The 20,286-nt window shown below is 42.2% G+C and overlaps 1 protein-coding gene across 2 annotated transcripts in view; it reads left to right on the top strand.

Annotated features, from left to right (window-relative positions):
- LOC139410050 (hippocampus abundant transcript 1 protein-like) overlaps nucleotides 1-20,024 on the top strand; it is a 30,194-nt gene extending 10,170 nt beyond the window's left edge. Inside the window, exons 5-12 of one of the 2 annotated variants that reach the window (XM_071155485.1) lie at nucleotides 9,280-9,394; nucleotides 10,051-10,269; nucleotides 10,409-10,522; nucleotides 11,083-11,154; nucleotides 11,531-11,643; nucleotides 11,978-12,075; nucleotides 12,504-12,667; nucleotides 18,410-20,024. In XM_071155485.1, coding sequence (XP_071011586.1) covers nucleotides 9,280-9,394; nucleotides 10,051-10,269; nucleotides 10,409-10,522; nucleotides 11,083-11,154; nucleotides 11,531-11,643; nucleotides 11,978-12,075; nucleotides 12,504-12,667; nucleotides 18,410-18,652 — 1,138 coding nt within the window. In that variant the 3' untranslated portion in view covers nucleotides 18,653-20,024. The remainder of the gene's footprint in view (nucleotides 1-9,279; nucleotides 9,395-10,050; nucleotides 10,270-10,408; nucleotides 10,523-11,082; nucleotides 11,155-11,530; nucleotides 11,644-11,977; nucleotides 12,076-12,503; nucleotides 12,668-18,409) is intronic. The other variant, XM_071155486.1, reaches the window with a different exon arrangement.
- The last annotated feature ends 262 nt before the right edge of the window (nucleotides 20,025-20,286 follow it).

Raw genomic sequence — 20,286 nt, 5'->3', positions numbered from 1 at the left:
CACTCTTCCATAAAGGCCAGATTTGTGCAATATACGACTGATTGTTGTCCTATGGACAGAGTCTCCCACCTCAGCTGTAGATCTCTGCAGTTCATCCAGAGTGATCATGGGCCTCTTGGCTGCATCTCTGATCAGTCTTCTCCTTGTATGAGCTGAAAGTTTAGAGGGACGGCCAGGTCTTGGTAGATTTGCAGTGGTCTGATACTCCTTCCATTTCAATATTATCGCTTGCACAGTGCTCCTTGGGATGTTTAAAGCTTGGGAAATCTTTTTGTATCCAAATCCGGCTTTAAACTTCTTCACAACAGTATCTCGGACCTGCCTGGTGTGTTCCTTGTTCTTCATGATGCTCTCTGCGCTTTTGACGGACCTCTGAGACTATCACAGTGCAGGTGCATTTATACGGAGACTTGATTACACACAGGTGGATTGTATTTATCATCATTAGTCATTTAGGTCAACATTGGATCATTCAGAGATCCTCACTGAACTTCTGGAGAGAGTTTGCTGCACTGAAAGTAAAGGGGCTGAATAATTTTGCACGCCCAATTTTTCAGTTTTTGATTTGTTAAAAAAGTTTGAAATATCCAATAAATGTCGTTCCACTTCATGATTGTGTCCCACTTGTTGTTGATTCTTCACAAAAAAATACAGTTTTATATCTTTATGTTTGAAGCCTGAAATGTGGCAAAAGGTCGCAAAGTTCAAGGGGGCCGAATATTTTCGCAAGGCACTGTATATGACATCCCAAACAGCTGGCCTGGTACATTGTTGGCCTCCACCACCCATTCGGGATGCACCGTTTCAGTGAGTCAATATTTTTAACAAAACTCTAACTAGACACAATACAATCAAACTAGCAAGGGCAATGATCACAAGTCAGTCATAACATGGCCAATAGACTAGCGCACATGTGTCAAACACAAGGCTTGCGGGCCAAGTAGGACACACAAGCAAGCGAGTATAAATGAGTCAACAGTTCTACTTTATGAAATTGCAACCTGATGTGTTCGTATCATTAATTCAAACTTCAACTGTGCTGCTTTCATTTGTCCCATTTACAGCGCACAGGGGAGGGAAAGTGCACAGACACACGCCACAGTCCTAGGCTTCTAAAATGTTGCAGTCTGGCCTCAGTTTTTTTTTCAACTGCAGCAAAACAAAATGCAAAAGAGAAAAATGTAAACCTATTACAGCAACATTTGAGCAGTAGCCTAAGTTGGCTACTCAACTGCAGGACATTTTGAGTGCACCACACAGCAATGCTGCCTTGCACCGCTCAAGTGATCCATGCAGTGCAAAAAAAAATGTAAAACATGTTTTTGGTTTAAATGTTAAAATAACCAAAATGTAGCTATAGGATGTTGTAAGTTATAAAATACTTTTTTGATTAGTGGCGCAGCGTATCATGCACATCTGCAAGCATAGTAGCAAAGGCTGGACAAGTATTGTTTATCGCTTTTGTTGTAATATCTTAAAATGCTACATACAGCATCCTAATCCTATGTCCATACCGTGCATTTGGAAAGTATTTTTACCCCTCGACTTTTTCCACATTATGATACTTTACAGCCTTATTCTAAAATGGATTAAAAAAAAAACATTTTTTCTCATCAATCTACACACATTACCCCATAATGACAAAGCGAAAACAGGTTTTTAGACATTTTTGCAAATGTATTAAAAACAGAAATACCTTATTTACGTAATTATTCAGACACTTTGCTATGAAACTCAAAATTCAGCTCAGCTCAGTGGCGATTTTAGCATGTAAATCTTGTTGGGGCAAACAAAAAAAATGTGGCATGCATGCCAGCAAAGCCACTACACGACACAACACTAAACAATACATTAATTGCACTATAACGGTGACAAACAGTGCCCACAAACTGTTAGGGTCTACATAAAGCTGTCCCACCAGCAGAGTCCCAACAGCAGAGTCCCAACAGCAGAGTCCCCACACCTTACCACTGCTACACCTGGCTTTCAGCAGAGCCTTGTCTGGTAGCGAAACAGTTAATTCAGCCTAATTTACTGCCTTTTAAAAAGACATAGCTGTTATGTCTGACTTACTTAAACAAATGTGGTTTCTACTTGAGATGTACAAATTATGGCATAAGTGAACGACAAGCAGATAAGAGGAAATCTGTAACTTTGATTAAGACATTAAAGAGCAAGCGACAAATATAACTATTTGATCAGCACTTTTGAAATGTACAGCGACTGAATTCAGAACTTGGGCCGTTCTTACAGTGTGCTCCCTGTACAAGTCAAAACCGTAGGATAAATAAAGGGGGCATATAAACAGACAATGAAAGCTCTTACCATATTCAATGATTACATTTCTCTGAAACAGGTTGTAGGCTTTAGGTGCACCACCAAGTTAGAACAGTAGGCGAAATCAAGAGGTGAAAATAGACCAAATTATTAAGGTGAGGCACATTGAACGCCATTTAGGTCTTTGCGTGTCAAAAAATATACACGCCATATAACACTATTTGACGCGTTAAATAAGCTTTTAATTTGACACGTCAAATAACACAATTCTATTATATAATCTTGTGTGTGCTGAATTTGCACGTGCAAGCTATGCACCACCACTACTATCAGTAGCACTGTCAAAGATGTACAGAAAGTATCCAAACAAGCACTCACCGGACCACCAGTGATGTGTTTACAATACCGCTTTGGTGAAAATAGACCAAATTATTAGGGTGAGACACATATGGTCTACTAACAGCTTACTACACAACATACACTTAGTATTACTTTCTTAGCAACAGTATACATTTATCCCTTGCATATTACAGTGGCGCAGAGGTCCTTTGTGGGAAAATTTTGTCATCAAACTTTGTCATCGTAGTCTGGCATTCTCTGGATTTATGGTGGGAACTCACAGCCACACCATTGAATAGCAGGCTAACGTTAATGTTTTTTTTTTGCAACACTTGCAGTTAGCCAGTGATTCCTTCCAAACGACTCATTGTTGAATTTGCGATTTCCAACTTGTTGTGTACTTTTTATGTCCAATGGCTAATGAGCACCGATACTTATTATCTATAATTTCTCTTCATTATTTCTCTTTATATGACAATGATTAAAAAGGATTTGCCAGTAGATTGTCTACTTGATTTATGTTGATGATCCAATCAAAGCTACTGTAGATATAACGTGATTTGACGTCATTTTATATGTAGCAAATGACCTTGAGCATTTTTGGAAGGGCACTTCTAATCTAAGTTTATGGCAGGACCCAAAGGGCTCACATTCATGATGTCTACCCTTATTAAAGGCAGGTGACGTGTGTCCCCATGAGTGACAGAACACTGAGCTAATCACGGTGAAATGCTGAGCCATTCACGGTGCAATGCTCCTATTTTCTGCTGGTGTGCCTTACCACCACAGAAAACACTGAGCGAGGCTGAAACACCTGCATTTTGGAGCTGCCTTACTCAAGAAAACAAGAAACAGTCCATGTTTGTATGCGGCTTTATTAACTCAATGATATATATGTAATTTTCTACATTGTTTGTAAACTGATATGTGGCACGTATTAAAATAACATGCAAAACAGGCAAGCCCCCCTCCCCAATGTTTGTTTATATATATATATATGTATGTATGTATGTATGTATGTATGTGTGTGTGTGTGTGTGTGTGTGTGTGTGTGTGTGTGTGTGTGTGTGTGTGTGTGTGTGTGTGTGTGTGTGTGTGTGTGTGTGTGTGTGTGTGTGTGTGTGTGTGTGTGTGTGTGTGTGTGTGTGTGTATATATACAGTGCCTTGCGAAAGTATTCGGCCCCCTTGAACTTTGTGACCTTTTGCCACATTTCAGGCTTCAAACATAAAGATATAAAACTGTATTTTTTTGTGAAGAAACAACAACAAGTGGGACACAATCATGAAGTGGAATGACATTTATTGGATATTTCAAACTTTTTTAACAAATCAAAAACTGAAAAATTGGGCGTGCAAAATTATTCAGCCCCTTTACTTTCAGTGCAGCAAACTGTCTCCAGAAGTTCAGTGAGGATCTCTGAATGATCCAATGTTGACCTAAATGACTAATGATGATAAATACAATCCACCTGTGTGTAATCAAGTCTCCGTATAAATGCACCTGCACTGTGATAGTCTCAGAGGTCCGTCAAAAGCGCAGAGAGCATCATGAAGAACAAGGAACACACCAGGCAGGTCCAAGATACTGTTGTGAAGAAGTTTAAAGCCGGATTTGGATACAAAAAGATTTCCCAAGCTTTAAACATCCCAAGGAGCACTGTGCAAGCGATAATATTGAAATGGAAGGAGTATCAGACCACTGCAAATCTACCAAGACCTGGCCGTCCCTCCTAAACTTTCAGCTCATACAAGGAGAAGACTGATCAGAGATGCAGCCAAGAAGCCCATGATCACTCTGGATGAACTGCAGAGATCTACAGCTGAGGTGGGAGACTCTGTCCATAGGACAACAATCAGTCGTATATTGCACAAATCTGGCCTTTATGGAAGAGTGGCAAGAAGAAAGCCATTTCTTAAAGATATCCATAAAAAGTGTTGTTTAAAGTTTGCCACAAGCCACCTGGGAGACACACCAAACATGTGGAAGAAGGTGCTCTGGTCAGATGAAACCAAAATTGAACTTTTTGGCAACAATGCAAAACGTTATGTTTGGCGTAAAAGCAACACAGCTGAACACACCATCCCCACTGTCAAACATGGTGGTGGCAGCATCATGGTTTGGGCCTGCTTTTCTTCAGCAGGGACAGGGAAGATGGTTGAAATTGATGGGAAGATGGATGGAGCCAAATACAGGACCATTCTGGAAGAAAACCTGATGGAGTCTGAAAAAGACCTGAGACTGGGACGGAGATTTGTCTTCCAACAAGACAATGATCCAAAACATAAAGCAAAATCTACAATGGAATGGTTCAAAAATAAACATATCCAGGTGTTAGAATGGCCAAGTCAAAGTCCAGACCTGAATCCAATCGAGAATCTGTGGAAAGAACTGAAAACTGCTGTTCACAAATGCTCTCCATCCAACCTCACTGAGCTCGAGCTGTTTTGCAAGGAGGAATGGGAAAAAATTTCAGTCTCGATGTGCAAAACTGATAGAGAAATATCCCAAGCGACTTACAGCTGTAATCGCAGCAAAAGGTGGCGCTACAAAGTATTAACTTAAGGGGGCTGAATAATTTTGCACGCCCAATTTTTCAGTTTTTGTTTTGTTAAAAAAGTTTGAAATATCCAATAAATGTCGTTCCACTTCATGATTGTGTCCCACTTGTTGTTGATTCTTCACAAAAAAATACAGTTTTATATCTTTATGTTTGAAGCCTGAAATGTGGCAAAAGGTTGCAAAGTTCAAGGGGGCCGAATACTTTCGCAAGGCACTGTGTATATATATATATATATGTGTGTGAGTGTGTGTGTGTGTGTGTGTGTGTATATACATATATATATATATATATATATACATATATATATATATATATATATATATATATATATATATATATATATATATATATATATACACCGTTCAAAAGGTTGGGGTCACTTAGAAATGTCCTTGTTTTCCATGAAAACATACATGAACTTCCAAAATGAATAGGAAATATAGTCAAGATGTTGACAAGGTTATAAATAATGTTTTTTCATTGAAATAATAATTGTGTCCTTCAAACTTTGCTTTCGTCAAAGAATCCTCCATTTGCAGCAATTACAGCTTGCAGACCTTTAGCATTCTAGTTGTCAATTTGTTGAGATAATCTGAAGAGATTTCACTCCATGCTTCCTGAAGCACCTCCCAGAAGTTGGAATGGCTTGATGGATACTTCTTACGTTCCATACGGTCAGGTTGCTCCCACAACAGCTCAATAGGGTTGAGATCCGGTGACTGTGCTGGCCACTCCATTATAGACAAAATACCAGCTGACTGCTTATCCCCTAAATACAGTGGACTCCAACATTACTGGCACCCTTGACTGGCGATGCACAAACAATGTTTAAACAAATATAAACAACATAATTATAGAGATAAATTCAAAATACCAACATGTGAGAAATAATGTACTTTATTAATGTTTCAATGGAACCAACCAAAATAATGTATTGATTTAATTAAAAATCAATGTCCTCCAAATCAAGGTTTCACAATTAATGGCACTCTTAAAGATTATTGTAAATAACATCTACCAAAAACCACAAATTAAATTCCACTTATTTAAGTTTATCTAAGTCTTAAGGAACTATATTGAGCCATTACATCCCTTCCTGTTTCACTAGGGTATAAAAATGAGGTAACACACGCAATATCCCGCTGTCATCCAACACCATGAAAGACAAGAAAAGAACTGGCTGTTCAAAAGAGACAGATGGTCGTAGACCTTCATAAATCTGGTAATGTATTTATATAGCCCTTCGTACATCAGCTGATATCTCAAAGTGCTGTACAGAAACCCAGCCTAAAACCCCAAACAGCAAGCAATGCAGGTGTTGAAGCAATGGCTACAAGAAGATCCACAAACGATTGAATATACCACTGAGCACTGTCAGGGCAATTATTAAAAAATGCAAAAGATATGGAACAGTTAAAAACCTCACGGGTAGAAGACGCATATGCATTTTGCCCCCCAGGATAGGGAGGAGGATGGTGAGAGAAGCAGCAAAATCCCCAAGAATCACTGTGAAATAATTGCAGGCCTTGGGATCACTAGGTTTCAAAAAGAACCATCAGACGCCACCTCCACAACCACAGGCACTTTGGAAGGGTTGCCAGAAGAAAGTCCTTTTTAACCCCAAGCCCTTGGAGTTTGCCAAAAGTTATTTAAATGTTGACTGGAAGAAGGTGTTCTGGTAAGATGTGACCTAAATTGAACGTTTTGGTAAGATACAGCTTCGGCATGTTTGGCATCGAAACAGAGATGCATACAAGGAGAGGCACCTCATACCCACGGTGAAACATGGAGGGGGGTCAGTGAGGTTTTGGGGCTGTTTTAATTCCAGAGGTCCAGGGGCACTTTGACGGCATAAATAATTCCACCAAGTATCAGGCAATTTTGGCTGACAATCAATCTGGTTGCTTCTGCCAGAAGGCTGGGACTTGGCCGCAGGTGGACTTTTCAACAAGACAATGACCCGAAACATACTTCAAGATCCACACAGTAATGGTTCTGTGACAACAAAATCAATGTTCTGCCATGGCCATCTCAGTTGCCGGACCTCAATCCAATCGAAAACCTGTGGGCTGAGTGGAAGAGGGCAGTTGATAAGCGCAAACCCAAGAATGTGAAGGATCTTGAAAGGATCTGCATAGAGGAATGGTCCAAAATCCCTCCAAATGTGTTCTTTAACCTTGTCAAACATTACAGGAAAGACTCCATGCTGTTATCCTTGCCAGAGGTGGTGGCACTAAGTATTAAATGAGGAGTGCCAATAATTATGAAAAAATGTCATTTATTTTGTATTAAATAATTGTATGATTTTGGTTGGTTCCATTGAAACATTAATAAAGTTCAATATTTCTCTCATGTTGGTTTATCTCAATAATTATATTGTTTTGTACAGTATTGTTTGTGCATTGCCAGTAATTTTAGTTCTTGCATAGTTTGGAGCTGTGCTTTGGGTCATTGTCCTGTTGTGGGAGGACATTGGCTCCAATTAAGCTACGTCCACAGGGCATACCCTGGCATGGCGTTGCAAAATGGAGTGATCTTCCTTCTTCAAGATCCCTTTTACCATGTACAAATCTCCCACTTTACCACCACCAAAGCACCCCCAGACATCACATTGCCCCCACCATGCTTGACAGATGGCGTCAAGCACTCCAGCATCTTCATTTGTTCTGCGTCTCAAGAATGTTCTTCTTTGTGATCTGAACACCTCAAACTTAGATTAGTCTGTCCGTAACACTTTTTTCCAATCTTTTATTTTTTTTGGCTAGTCTGAAATATGGCTTTTTCTTTGCAACTCTGCCTAGAAGGCCAGCATCCCGGAGTCGCCTCTTCACTGTTGACGTTGAGACTGGTGTTTTGCGGGTACTATTTAATAAAGCTGCCAGTTGAGAACGGATGTTTTTCAGCAGCAGGGACTGGGAGACTCGTCAGGCTCAAGGGAAAGATGAATGGAGCAAAGTATAGAGAGATCCTTGATGAAGACCTGCCCCAGAGCGCTCAGGACCTCAGACTGGGGCCAAGGTTCACCTTTCAACAGGACAACGACTCTAAGCACACAGCCAAGGAGTGGCTTCGGGACAAGTCTCTGAATGTCCTTGAGTGGCCCAGCCAGACCCTGGACTTGAACCCGATCAAACATCTCTGGAGAGACCTGAAAATAGCTGTGAAGCAACACTCCCAATCCAGCCTGAGAGGATCTGGAGAGAAGAATGGGAGTAACTCCCAAGTTTGTAATGTCACACCCAAGAAGATTCGAGGATGTAGTCGCTGCTATAGGTACTATATGTGCTTCAACAAAGTATTGAGTATTGCTCTGAACACTTATGTAAATATGTATATCTGTTTTAATTACAAAAAATATATATATTTGCAAAAATGTCTAAACCTGTTTTCGTTTCATCATAATGGGGTATTGTGTGTAGATTGAATACCCCCGAAATTTAATACATTTTAGAATAAAATGTAACGCAACAACATGTGGAAAAAGTCAAGGGGTCTGGATACTTTCAGAATGCTCTGTATGTAAAACCCTTCTTGCCTTTCAAAGAATCATTCTTGCCTTCCAAAGAATCATTCTTGCCTTCCAAAGAATCTTTCTTGCCTTCCAAAGAATCTTTCTTGCCTTCCAAAGAATCTTTCTTCTATTCCAAAGAATCTTTCTTGCCTTCCAAAGAATCATCAAAGAACCCTTTTCCCAAAAAACAGTTCTTAGGAAATTAAAGGTTCTAGGTAGAACACTTTGCCTTACAAAGAACCATTGTCTTCCAAAAAGGGATCTTCAGATGGTAGAACCCTATCCCTCGCAAATTTTGTCTAAGAGTGTAGTCTTTGTCCAAATGTAACAGTGCTTTTTTAGATTAAAATACTATATTATCCCTCATGCACACACCACCATATAGTTTTTTTAAACCAATTTTAGTCAGCATTTGTAATTGGTAAACACTTTAAGACTGTCAAGGAATCGGTCACGGAATCTCTATCTTTAGAGTCTGAATGAGTATTTGTTGATGTTGTTTGTCAAGTACACGGTGTGAAATGCACTTGCTTGAATGTGACTGACTGGCAGTTTGAAAAGAGTCTAACTGACAATGTTCCCTCCCTCAGGTGGTACTTTGCAGCGATTTCCATGTCAGGGGCTTTCTCTGTCACCTTCTCTGTCATCTTCGCTTATGTCGCTGATGTCACGGAGGAGCATGAGAGAAGCACCGCATACGGATTGGTAAAAAGTGATTTCTATGTTTTGTTAGGATGCCCAGTATCTGTCTCATTTGATTCCCATGTCGATTGGGGAAGAGGGGTAGTGGATAATTGAACTTTTCTATCTATGTGAGTAAAGATCAAGTTCTGTAATTCTATAAGGGTCATGCAAAGTGCCCTTTTGTGCTGAGAATAGATGTAGGTAGTGTCACGTTTCTGCAAGCCTATCCTTCACACGGTGGTTTTCATATCTCATACTGCTGTGTCATGATGGGTCCCTTGAGGTCACAGCATGCAGTAAATCAAATCAAAGTTTATTGGCTGTGCACACAGATTAGTAGATGGTAGCAGGTGCAGCCAAATGCTCGTAGTATACCATATCCCATTGAATTCTCCCTCCCCTTTCTCTTTGTATTTTGAGCCCTGGCATTGAATGAACATAAATTCTGTTTCCTTTGTAGCTCAACCACTTGTAAAAAAAATGACTGCATCCCTGACAATTGGGTTGTTGACAGCTATTGGCTCCCATACAATTCTAAAATTACACAACACAAAACAAACGACAGGACTTGATGGAAAACAGTGACAATTGTCACTGAGTGGACTATCATGATGAAATATAAACTGACCTCGAAACAACTGTGTGTTTGAAACTAAATTCTCCTCCTGTGTCCCTAGGTATCGGCTACGTTTGCTGCCAGCCTGGTGACGAGTCCAGCCATCGGGGCGTACCTGTCCGCGTGTTACGGTGACAACCTGGTGGTGTTGGTGGCTACACTGGTTGCTCTGGCAGACATCTGTTTCATCCTGCTGGCCGTGCCAGAGTCCCTCCCGGAGAAGATGAGACTCAACACCTGGGGTGCACCCATCACCTGGGAGCAGGCCGACCCCTTCCAGGTGAGTGCTATGCCATGGCATGCCATGCTATGCTGAGAAGGCTACATCAGCTAATGGTTTCATTAGGGTGTGTCCTTTTTTTAAAGACTTTGGTGTCTCTCTGTTGTTTAAAAGTCTTTGGTCTATCTCTTGTTTGCAGTCGATGAGGAAAGTGGGGAAGGATCCCACGGTTCTTCTCATCTGTATAACCGTGTTCCTGTCCTACCTACCTGAAGCTGGCCAATACTCTAGCTTTTTTCTCTACCTTAGACAGGTAAATATCCAGCTTGTCCTGTATCTTAGGCAGGACAACTCCTTTACATTTACCAGCACCATCTGGCAGTAAACATGAGATTCAATTCAGTACAACTTTATTTATCCCCTTAGGGGAAATTAAGAAAGACATGCCATATTGCAAATTATAACATCATCTACATAAACTACAAGTGCAACAACAAGAGATGAAGAACAGCAAAGTTATTTCAGCGCACAGTGTTCAAAGTAACTCTGGTTCAGTAACTCTGGTTCAGTTCGTTTTAGTACGGTGACTATAATTATAGAGAGAGTGTTCTTTCGCTGTTCTTTTTAGATCCACGTGTACAGCTCTATCTCCATTGAGCACATTCAAGTGCTAGTCATTTAGCATAGTTATGTTACTTTGCATTGGACCCTTGGAGCAAAGAGAGAAAGAGAGGCTAATGCTGTCGTTCGTTCGTTCTTTCGTTCGTTCTTTCTTTTTTCTCTCTGTCCTTTCTTTCTCTCTCTCTTTCTCTCTTTTTTCTCTCTCTCTCTTTCTCTCGCTTTCTTTCTTTTTTTCTCTCTACCCCGACTCAGGTCATTAACTTCTCATCGGCAACGATTGCGGTGTTCATCGGGGTGGTTGGAATCCTCTCCATCATAGCCCAGGTACGTATCTGACTCAATGGTGACCTTCTGCTAGTCCATTTAACTGTGTCTGTGGGGAACTGCAATGTGTTAACGAACAATCCGTTCTTAGGTTAACAGCATGTGTCTCAGTTCAACTGTGTGACTGTCCTTTGGAATGTATTTAATCTAGCTCCACGTTTAGCTGTAAATCATGTCGACATAGCCTGAGGCTGCCCGGTCTATCCTACTTAAAAGAAAAGCATTCCAATGTAATGTAGCAACTCGTGTCATTCCTATGCATACAATATTTCTGAAGAAATGAATTGGCAATCTGTAAAGCACGAATGACAACTTCTGATACAAAATGGGCATTATAAATACATTTGTTTGATTCATTGATTATTTGTCGTTGCAGACACTTATCCTGACAGTCTTGATGAGAACGATCGGGAACAAGAACACAGTTCTACTGGGGCTGGGCTTCCAGATTCTACAGCTGGCCTGGTACGGTTTTGGGTCAGAGCCATGGTGGGTCACCTTTAACTCTCTCTTCACTGTGGTTAGTGGAGTATGATCGACAGAGCTGTCCTAAAATGTGTTACATGTCAAAATCTGTATGTTTATGTAGCTACTGGTATATATTTCTCCCTCGTCTTTAGAATCTATCTAAAATGAAAAGAAAAGAGAAGGAGGATCGGGAATCGATTTTGTCAAAGATCATTGAGCATGCTCAGTAGGGCTGGTCCGGAGGGTGCGACTCCTTAGAGTGGGTCCATTTAGCTAAGTGATGTCTCGCACTGTATGTGTCTGTAGCTAACCACTGTCTCCTCTGTGTCTCTTTCTCTCTCGCTGTGGTTTTTAGGATGATGTGGGCTGCGGGTGCAGTAGCAGCCATGTCTAGTATCACCTTTCCTGCAGTGAGCGCCCTGGTGTCTCACAGCGCAGACCCAGATAAGCAGGGTAAAACCATCCCCTTATTGCCTTTTACTGTATGTAATCTATCCATTCATCCCGTTCTCTACGGTACTACCTTTCCTCCGCCGTTGCCCTTTTTTGAAAGTGAATAAATGTTATTCAATTTTTGGAGACATTTTTTTTTACTAACATGTTCCATTAAGACACTTTACAGCATATGAATGCATGGATGTTTTTAAAGTTGACTGTTTGATTTCATAGCAGACAAATCCTGTTATCGTTTTAATTTTTTAATTTTTTATAATATACTATTTATCAGAACCAGACCCTCATGGATGGTTATGTATATGCTGTGTTTTCTGTGATGTCATTCTGTTTTGTGTGTTCTGCCCAGGAACCGCAGATGGTCTATGTAGCTACATGTGTTTACACATCGTTACTGACAAATAAACGACTAACCTTTCTCTCCTCAGGTCTGGTGCAAGGAATGATCACTGGTATCCGGGGCCTGTGTAACGGTCTGGGCCCAGCGCTGTATGGCCTTATCTTCTTCATGTTCAACGTAGAGCTGAACACCGTTGACCCCATCCAGGGAGAATACCCCATCGACCCTATACCTATAAACCCACCGGCTGAGGTAACTGGATTACTAAAACCAATATCACATTCTCATTCTGCCTCTCGGGCCAGGCAGACTAGCCGTATACATCTATATTCTTTAGCTTTAAAACATATTTATTTCTAAGTAAGCACTTGCAATTAATTTCCTTAGCTGTAATACTGAATCATTCTGTTTCTTTATTCAGAGATGGATTATGTTATTTGTGTTTTATATGAATGTGAAGTCAAGTTCCTACAGAAAAACAAGTTATATCTGAAGGGTTTGATTCACAAAACACGATAAACACACATTTTGAAATGAAATTGCTCGTGGGTCGCTGTCTGAAAGGAATGCTCGTGGGTCGCTGTCTGAAACTAATGCTCCTGGGTCGCTGTCTGAAACTAATGCTCGTGGGTCACTGTCTGAAATGAATGCTCATGGGTCGCTGTCTGAAAGGAATGCTCATGGGTCGCTGTCTGAAAGGAATGCTCGTTGGTCGCTGTCTGAAACGAATGATCGTGGGTCGCTGTCTGAAATGAATGCTCGTGGGTCGCTGTCTGAAATGAACGCTCGTGGGTCGCTGTCTGAAACGAATGCTCGTGGGTCGCTGTCTGAAATGAATGCTCGTGGGTCGCTGTCTGAAAGGAATGCTCGTGGGTCGCTATCTGAAATGAATGCTCATGGGTCGCTGTCTGAAATGAATGCTTAGGGATCCCTTTCTATGTGTTTGAATTATGGTTGTTCTCATACTTTTATGACGTTTTCTTTAGATGTTCTTTAAAATGTGTTTTTTATTGGCCTAGTGTCGTCCGGGTTAGGGAGGGTTTGGCCGGTAGGGATGTCCTTGTCTCATCGCGCACTAGCAACTCCTGTGGCGGGCTGGGCACAGTGCACGCTGACCAGGTCGCTTGGCGTACGGTGTTTCCTCCGACACATTGGTGCGGCTGGCTTCCGGGTTGGATGCGCGCTGTGTTAAGAAGCAGTGCGGCTTGGTTGGGTTGTGTTTCGGAGGACGCAAGGCTCTCGACCTTCGTCTCTCCCGAGCCCGTACAGGAGTTGTAGCGATGAGACAAGACAGTAACGACTAACAATTGGATACCACAATTTTTTTGTTTGTTGCTAAAGGCGATATGCGACACACTTGTTTCATACCAAAACGAGCTATATCCAGAGCCATGTGTATAGAGAGTTGGGACATTGTGTTTTCTGCATTATGATGCATTTACAGGACACGACAACATTCTATGGCAGCCATGTTCGCAGCTGATTATCATTACACAGGGAATATATTTTTAAAAAATGCCATGTTTCTGAATGCCTAGAATTAGAACAATATTTTTTTTTAATCAAAAAGTTGTCCCAACTCTCTATATACAGTGCCTTCAGACAGTTTTCATCAATCAATCAAATTTATTTATAAAGCCCTTCTTACATCAGCTGATGTCACAAAGGGCTGTACAGAAACCCAGCCTAAAAGCCCAAACAGCAAGCAATGCAGGTGTAGAAGCACGATGTCTGATGCTGGGCAGAAATTACAATAAGAAGCATTTTAGATCCACGTTTACAAAACGCAGCAAGAGAAATCTTACACATTTAATATTTCTTTCCTGTATTAAAAATAACAAATTTTGCCTTAACGTGACACCTAAGTTTAGCTTGCTATCTAAGTAAGTTACTAAATTAGTAAGGTGACGGGGCATCATATTGTGTAAGCTTTCTGCAGTGTTTGAGAAGTCAAAGCCCTTTGGATGAGTTATCTGTACATCTGCCACTGCTATCTTTTGATTTCCTTGCGCTTTTCTCCTCTGTTCTCGGCCATTGTGCTCCTCCCCTATCTTCGCAGGGCAGACAAGCATGCATCAAAACTTTTGTTAATTGCACAAATTCACTTGTTCACATTCACTTGTAAATGTTCAAATTCAACAAAAATGACATTTGCGCTTGTTAGCCTATTTACAGTGGTTCATCCTTTAAAAGTTGCAGTGTACTGCGGCGCAGATTGCATGGTGAGTAATACTAGTAAGTAATACTGAAGTCGTGCACAATTATCAGTTTCTATTTAGGTTTATGTCGCCCATTCATTGTCAGTTAGAGACACAGTAGGCCCCAAAAGCATAATCAGTGCTCTATCTCTTGCGCTGATCTGGAGCAATGAAGTGGTGATGCAGGGTACCTTACTAAACCACAAATTACCTCTAAGTCCCGCAGCATAATCGCAAAACCTTTAGTGGAGCAACCACTGTAGCTAGCATGGAAATTTGCTATTGTGTTAACTTTGGTAGCATTCTTATAACAGATGCCAAATGGTGAAGTTATTCATTACACTTTGGATGGTGTGTCAATACAAAGATACATCCTCAGTTTTCTCCTATCACAGCCATTAAACTATGTAAAGTCACCATTGGCCTCATGGTGAAATCCCTGTGTGTTTTCCGCCCTCTCCAGCAACAGAGAAGATTGTGTCTTTACACACCATCCAAAGTGTAATGAATAACTTCACCATTTAATTTGACAAGTCAGTTAAGAACAAAGTCTTATTTACAATGACGGCCTACCGGGGAACAGGGGGTTAACTGCCTTGTTCACAGGCAGAACGACAGATTTTTACCTTTTCAGCTTGGGGATTCGATCCAGCAACCTTCCGGTTACTGGTCCAACGCTCGAACCACTAGGCTACCTGCCATCCATATGCTCCACGCTCAAAGGGACATTCAATGTCTGCTTTTTTATTTCTGCCCATCCACCAGTAGGTGCCCTTCTTTGCGAGGCATTGCAATCTTCCCTGGTCTTTGAGGTTGAATCGGAGTTTGAAATTCACTGCTCGACTGACAGACCTTACAATGATCTGTATGTGTGGGGTGCAGAGATGAGTTAGTCATTCAAAATTCACGTTAAACTATTATTGTACACAGTGAGTCCATGCTGCTTATTATGTGACTCGTTAAGCACATTTTTACTCCTGAACTTATTTAGGCTTGCCATAACAGGGGGTTATTTCCTCAAGACATTTCAGCTTTTCATTTTTTATTAATTTGTAAACATTGAGGAAAACATAATTCGACTTTGACATTATAATTACATCACGAGTGCGAATACTTTCTGAAGGCACTGTACTGTATATGGCTAACCTGCAGTGATAGAAAGCTATCACTCTCAGCTGTTTGCACATTGGCTAACTAGCATCATGTTAGCTTTGAGTGTCATGGACTTTTTGACCTTTTGATTACTATGGATCCCTTCAACAGTTTTTGGAGTCTGTGATATCTGTTGGCCGAAAGATAACTTTCTAAACATGCTCATGAAAAGGAGAGAACCAAGATCCAGCGACGGGAAACACTGCAAACAACGGGCTGTTAATTGCGTCCTTATTAATCCTTAAATACTTTCCTAAAGTGTACATAATAAAACTCAAAAAGCCTCCTGTGTTTTATCCTAGCAGAAAACCCCGTAAAACTCCCATAACATTTTTCAAAAAATTGCTTAAATATCCAAAAAGAGAAAACACATTGTATACTCTGGATACAATAAATCGGCTATGTGATTGTCACCTTCGTTGTAGAAATGAGCGGACCAAGGCGCAGCGTGCGTAGAGTTCCACATATTTATTAAGGTGAAACTTCAAAGAACGAATAATTAAACCAACGTGCAGTACGTAACGCACATCAGCACTAAACAAAACAATATCCCACAACGCAGGTGGGAGAAGGACCACACTAAGTATGATCCCCAATTAGAGGCAACGATCATCAGATGCCTCCAATTGGGAGCCATACTCACACCAACAGAAATTAAAGACTAGAACACCCCCTAGTCATGCCCTGACCTATGGAAGGCTCCGCCATGGCGTTGGACTGGACGCCGTGCCTGGACTGTGCACCGGCGCAGAGGAAGGCTCCGGCCATGGAGCGGGACTGGAGGCCGCGCCTGGATTGTGCACCAGCGCAGAGGAAGGCTCCGGCCAAGGAGCGGGACTGGACGCCGTGCCTGGACTGGGCACCGGCGCAGAGGAAGGCTCCGGCCATGGAGTGGGACTGGAAGCCGCGCCTGGATTGTGCACCAGCGCAGAGGACGGCTCCGGCAATGGAGCGGGACTGGACACCGTGCCTGGACTGGGCACCGGCGCAGAGGAAGGCTCCGGCCATGGAGCGGGACTGGAGGCCGCGCCTGGATTGGGCACCGGCGCAGAGGACGGCTCCGGCCATGGAGCGGGACTGGAGGCCGCGCCTGGATTGGGCACCGGCGCAGAGGACGGCTCCGGCCATGGAGCGGGACAGGATGCTGTGCCTGGACTAGGCACCGGCGCAGAGGCTCAGGGCTGGTGACACACTCTTCAGGGCGAGTGTGGGGAGCCGGCACAGGACTTACCGGGCTGGGAAGGCACACTGGAGGCCTGGTGCATGGAGCTGGCACAGGTTTCATCGGACTGATGACACGCTCTTCAGGGCGAGTGCGGGGAGCCGGCACAGGACGGACGGGCTGGGGAGGCGCACTGAAGGCCTGTTGCGTGCACCCGGCAAAAGGTTTCACCGGACTGATGACACGCTCTTCAGGGCGAGCGTGGGGAGCCGGCACAGGACGTACCGGGCTGAGGAAGCGCACTGGAGGCCTGGTGCGTGGAGCCGGCACAGGTTTCACCGGACTGATGACACGCTCTTCAAGGCGACTGCGGGGAGCCGGCACAGGACGTACCGGGCTGAGGAGGCGCACTGGAGGCCTGGTGCGTGGAGCCGGCCCAGGTTTGACCGGACTGATGACACGCTCTTCAGGGCGAGTGTGGTGCAGAATACACCTGAACAACATCTCACTCCGATCTCCCTCCTCCAACAGCTCCATCGACTCCTGGATTTTCAAACTTCCTGCTCGTTTGAACATTTCTAGCCCCAATAAAGGATTATGGGTTATATTTTAGTCACTCAAAAGCCTATTTTACATGTAATCAGACTTACTGTTTGGGATCATTTAATATTTATGTATGTATAGATAGGCCTACTTTATTACATGTAACTGTTTAAAACCCAATCGGGAGTTCTGTTGTTTGGGGTGGATATATAGCATTTTGTCACTCTAAAATAAAATGACCTTGCAGTATACACTGAGTGTACAAAACATTAAGAACACCTTCCTAATATTGAGTTGCAACCCCCCCTTTTGCCCTCAGAACAGCCTCAATTCGTCAGGGCATGGACTCTACAAGTTGTGGAAAGCATTTCACAGGGATGCTGGCCCATGTCGACTCCAATGCTTCCTACAGTTGTGTCAAGTTGGCTGGATGTCCTTTGGGTTGTTCACCATTCTTGATACACACGAGAGACTGTTGAGCGTGAAAAACCCAGCGGCGTCCAGTTCTTGACATAAACTGGTGCGCCTGGCACCTACCACCAATCCCCATTCAAAGGCACTTAAATCTTTTGTCTTGCCCATTAACCATCTGGATGATACACACACACAATCCATGCATCAACTGTCTCAAGGCTTAAAAATACTTATTTAACCCGTCTCCTCCCCTTCATCTCTGCTGATTAAAGTGAATTTAACAATTGACATCAATAATGGATCATAGCTTTTACCTTGATTTAACTGGTCGATGTATACCTGGTCAAAATCATGTCTGGGTTTTCACTAACTCATGTCATGGTAAGATGAAAGAATTATAGCTCCAGGTCTTTCACAAGATGTGTTTTTAATTCATGTCAATTTGCCAACATTTCTGAAAATGGCTATATCGTGTTTTGGAATCAAACTCTTCATATCTATAATATACTGTCTCTCTCCATACAGAAATCACTGATCCCCGGCCCTCCCTTCCTCCTGGGCTCGTGCACGGTTGTCGTGGCGTTCCTGGTAGCCTTGTTTATCCCCGAACACACTGAGCCTCCAGTTGTGACCTGCGCCGATTCCAAGGAAACCTCCACACTCGCTGGCGTCCACATCAACACCCCGTTGCCGGGCAGCGACGAGGACACGCAGGTGCCGACCAGCGACGAGGACTTTGAGCCCCTGCTGCAGGACAGCGTTGTGTGACTGAGGGCGGGCAGCAGGCGGCTTTGGTATTGTTACACCCAGCTATGGGAACTACCCCAACACGCCAATTATGTAGCCTATCTATCCCCAATGAAGGAGGAGGAGAGAGAGAGAAAGGGGGCAATAGGGATGGGACAGGGGCCTAGCTAACCTAACTCAATTTTGTGTGCAACTCTGCACTGCACAACCAACCATTAATTCCCTGGTCTACGCCCCTGTCTCCGCCCTTACCCAATAGGAACTAGTAATTATTTATTTATTTAAGAGGATTTGATAAACTGTTTATGATGTTGTGATCTTTTGGGGGATGGTTACCCCAGTGTTTTTAGTTTTTCACCTATAGGACTCTGGACCTTGTTTTTGCTGCAAGAGTCTGAAAGGAGAGATAGCGGAGATAGTGGATCCAGCGGGCAAAACCGGTTACTGGTTGTAATCTGGTTGTAATGATGCCATTTCAACCAGCTTTGCCCGCTGGGGAGATTGAGCGATTTTATTTTTTTATTTTTTTTATAGCACTATGTTTAATGGAGGTAGAACAGAAAGAGCTTGCTGTGCCCTGCATTTTATTGCTTCAACGCATTTTCAAACTCCGCTGCGCATCATTTCGATTACAAGAAGGAGAACTGTGCCAGTAGTCAACAACGCTTAACATATTTACTTTCAGAAGACTGTTCATAGAGGAACTCTGTCACTATGAGCAGTCGTACGATTATGACATAATAAAAGGGCTCAGATATTAGTCCGATATTTCCATGGAATCTTCTGTTCACAAGCCTTACAACAACTCACATTTTTTTCAGAGAGCACTTATCATATCATTGTCTTATAAGGGTTAGGGAGACATGGGGGATTAGGATGGTAGAGTAGTTGGCATAGGAAGATGAGATCTTGATGTAATTTTTTTACTCCCAAGATCTCATCTCACACTTTATTGTGCAGAGTTTTGGTACTTGAACCACCGCTCCTAGAGAAACTGCTAAAAGTGTTACTGTATGGTGAGAACATGGAACTACAGTATGTTGAGGCAGAATTGAGGTGTTAATGATGCCATAATTGTTGCTGAGCGTTATGGTTTCATGCAGTGCCCTGCGGTTTCTGTTCAGTCTGTGAAATCTTGATTGTTACTGTATAAAAAAAAAGTTTTTTATCTTGAAGAATATAATTTATAAGATGTATTTATGATGTATTTTATTGATATTATACATCAGGGCTGTGGGCAATTCCAGTCAATTTAGAAAGTATTCCACATTTTTCTCATTGAAAATTGACCCAACCCTGTTATCCATGCTGTAAAAATAATATTGCTAACATTCTGCAACATATTGACTGAAATGTCTAGGCTACTTTGGTAGTAAAAATATATTATATTCAACTTTGAGTGAGACACATTTTTACTGGTTTTCTTTTTGTAATTTTTGGGAGGATTCTTCATGGTCTTTTAAGTATAACCTTACTCTGAAGTATATTATAGGGGTGGATATAAAGTGAGGTTTCCTTTTTTTATTTGGATGACAAAATCATGAATTTCAATCATTGTTTTTTTCCTTCAATAAATATGTCCAAGTGTTACTAGCTAACTCAGCTTTCAAATTCCTTATTTTGAAGTCTGATTTTAACATCTGCAAAACCATCGT

Source organism: Oncorhynchus clarkii, chromosome 5, assembly GCF_045791955.1.
Source record: "Oncorhynchus clarkii lewisi isolate Uvic-CL-2024 chromosome 5, UVic_Ocla_1.0, whole genome shotgun sequence".
NCBI classification, from domain to species: Eukaryota; Metazoa; Chordata; class Actinopteri; order Salmoniformes; family Salmonidae; genus Oncorhynchus; species Oncorhynchus clarkii.
The sequence above is the reverse complement of the archived record's forward strand: the minus strand, read 5'-3'. Positions and strand labels throughout refer to the sequence as shown.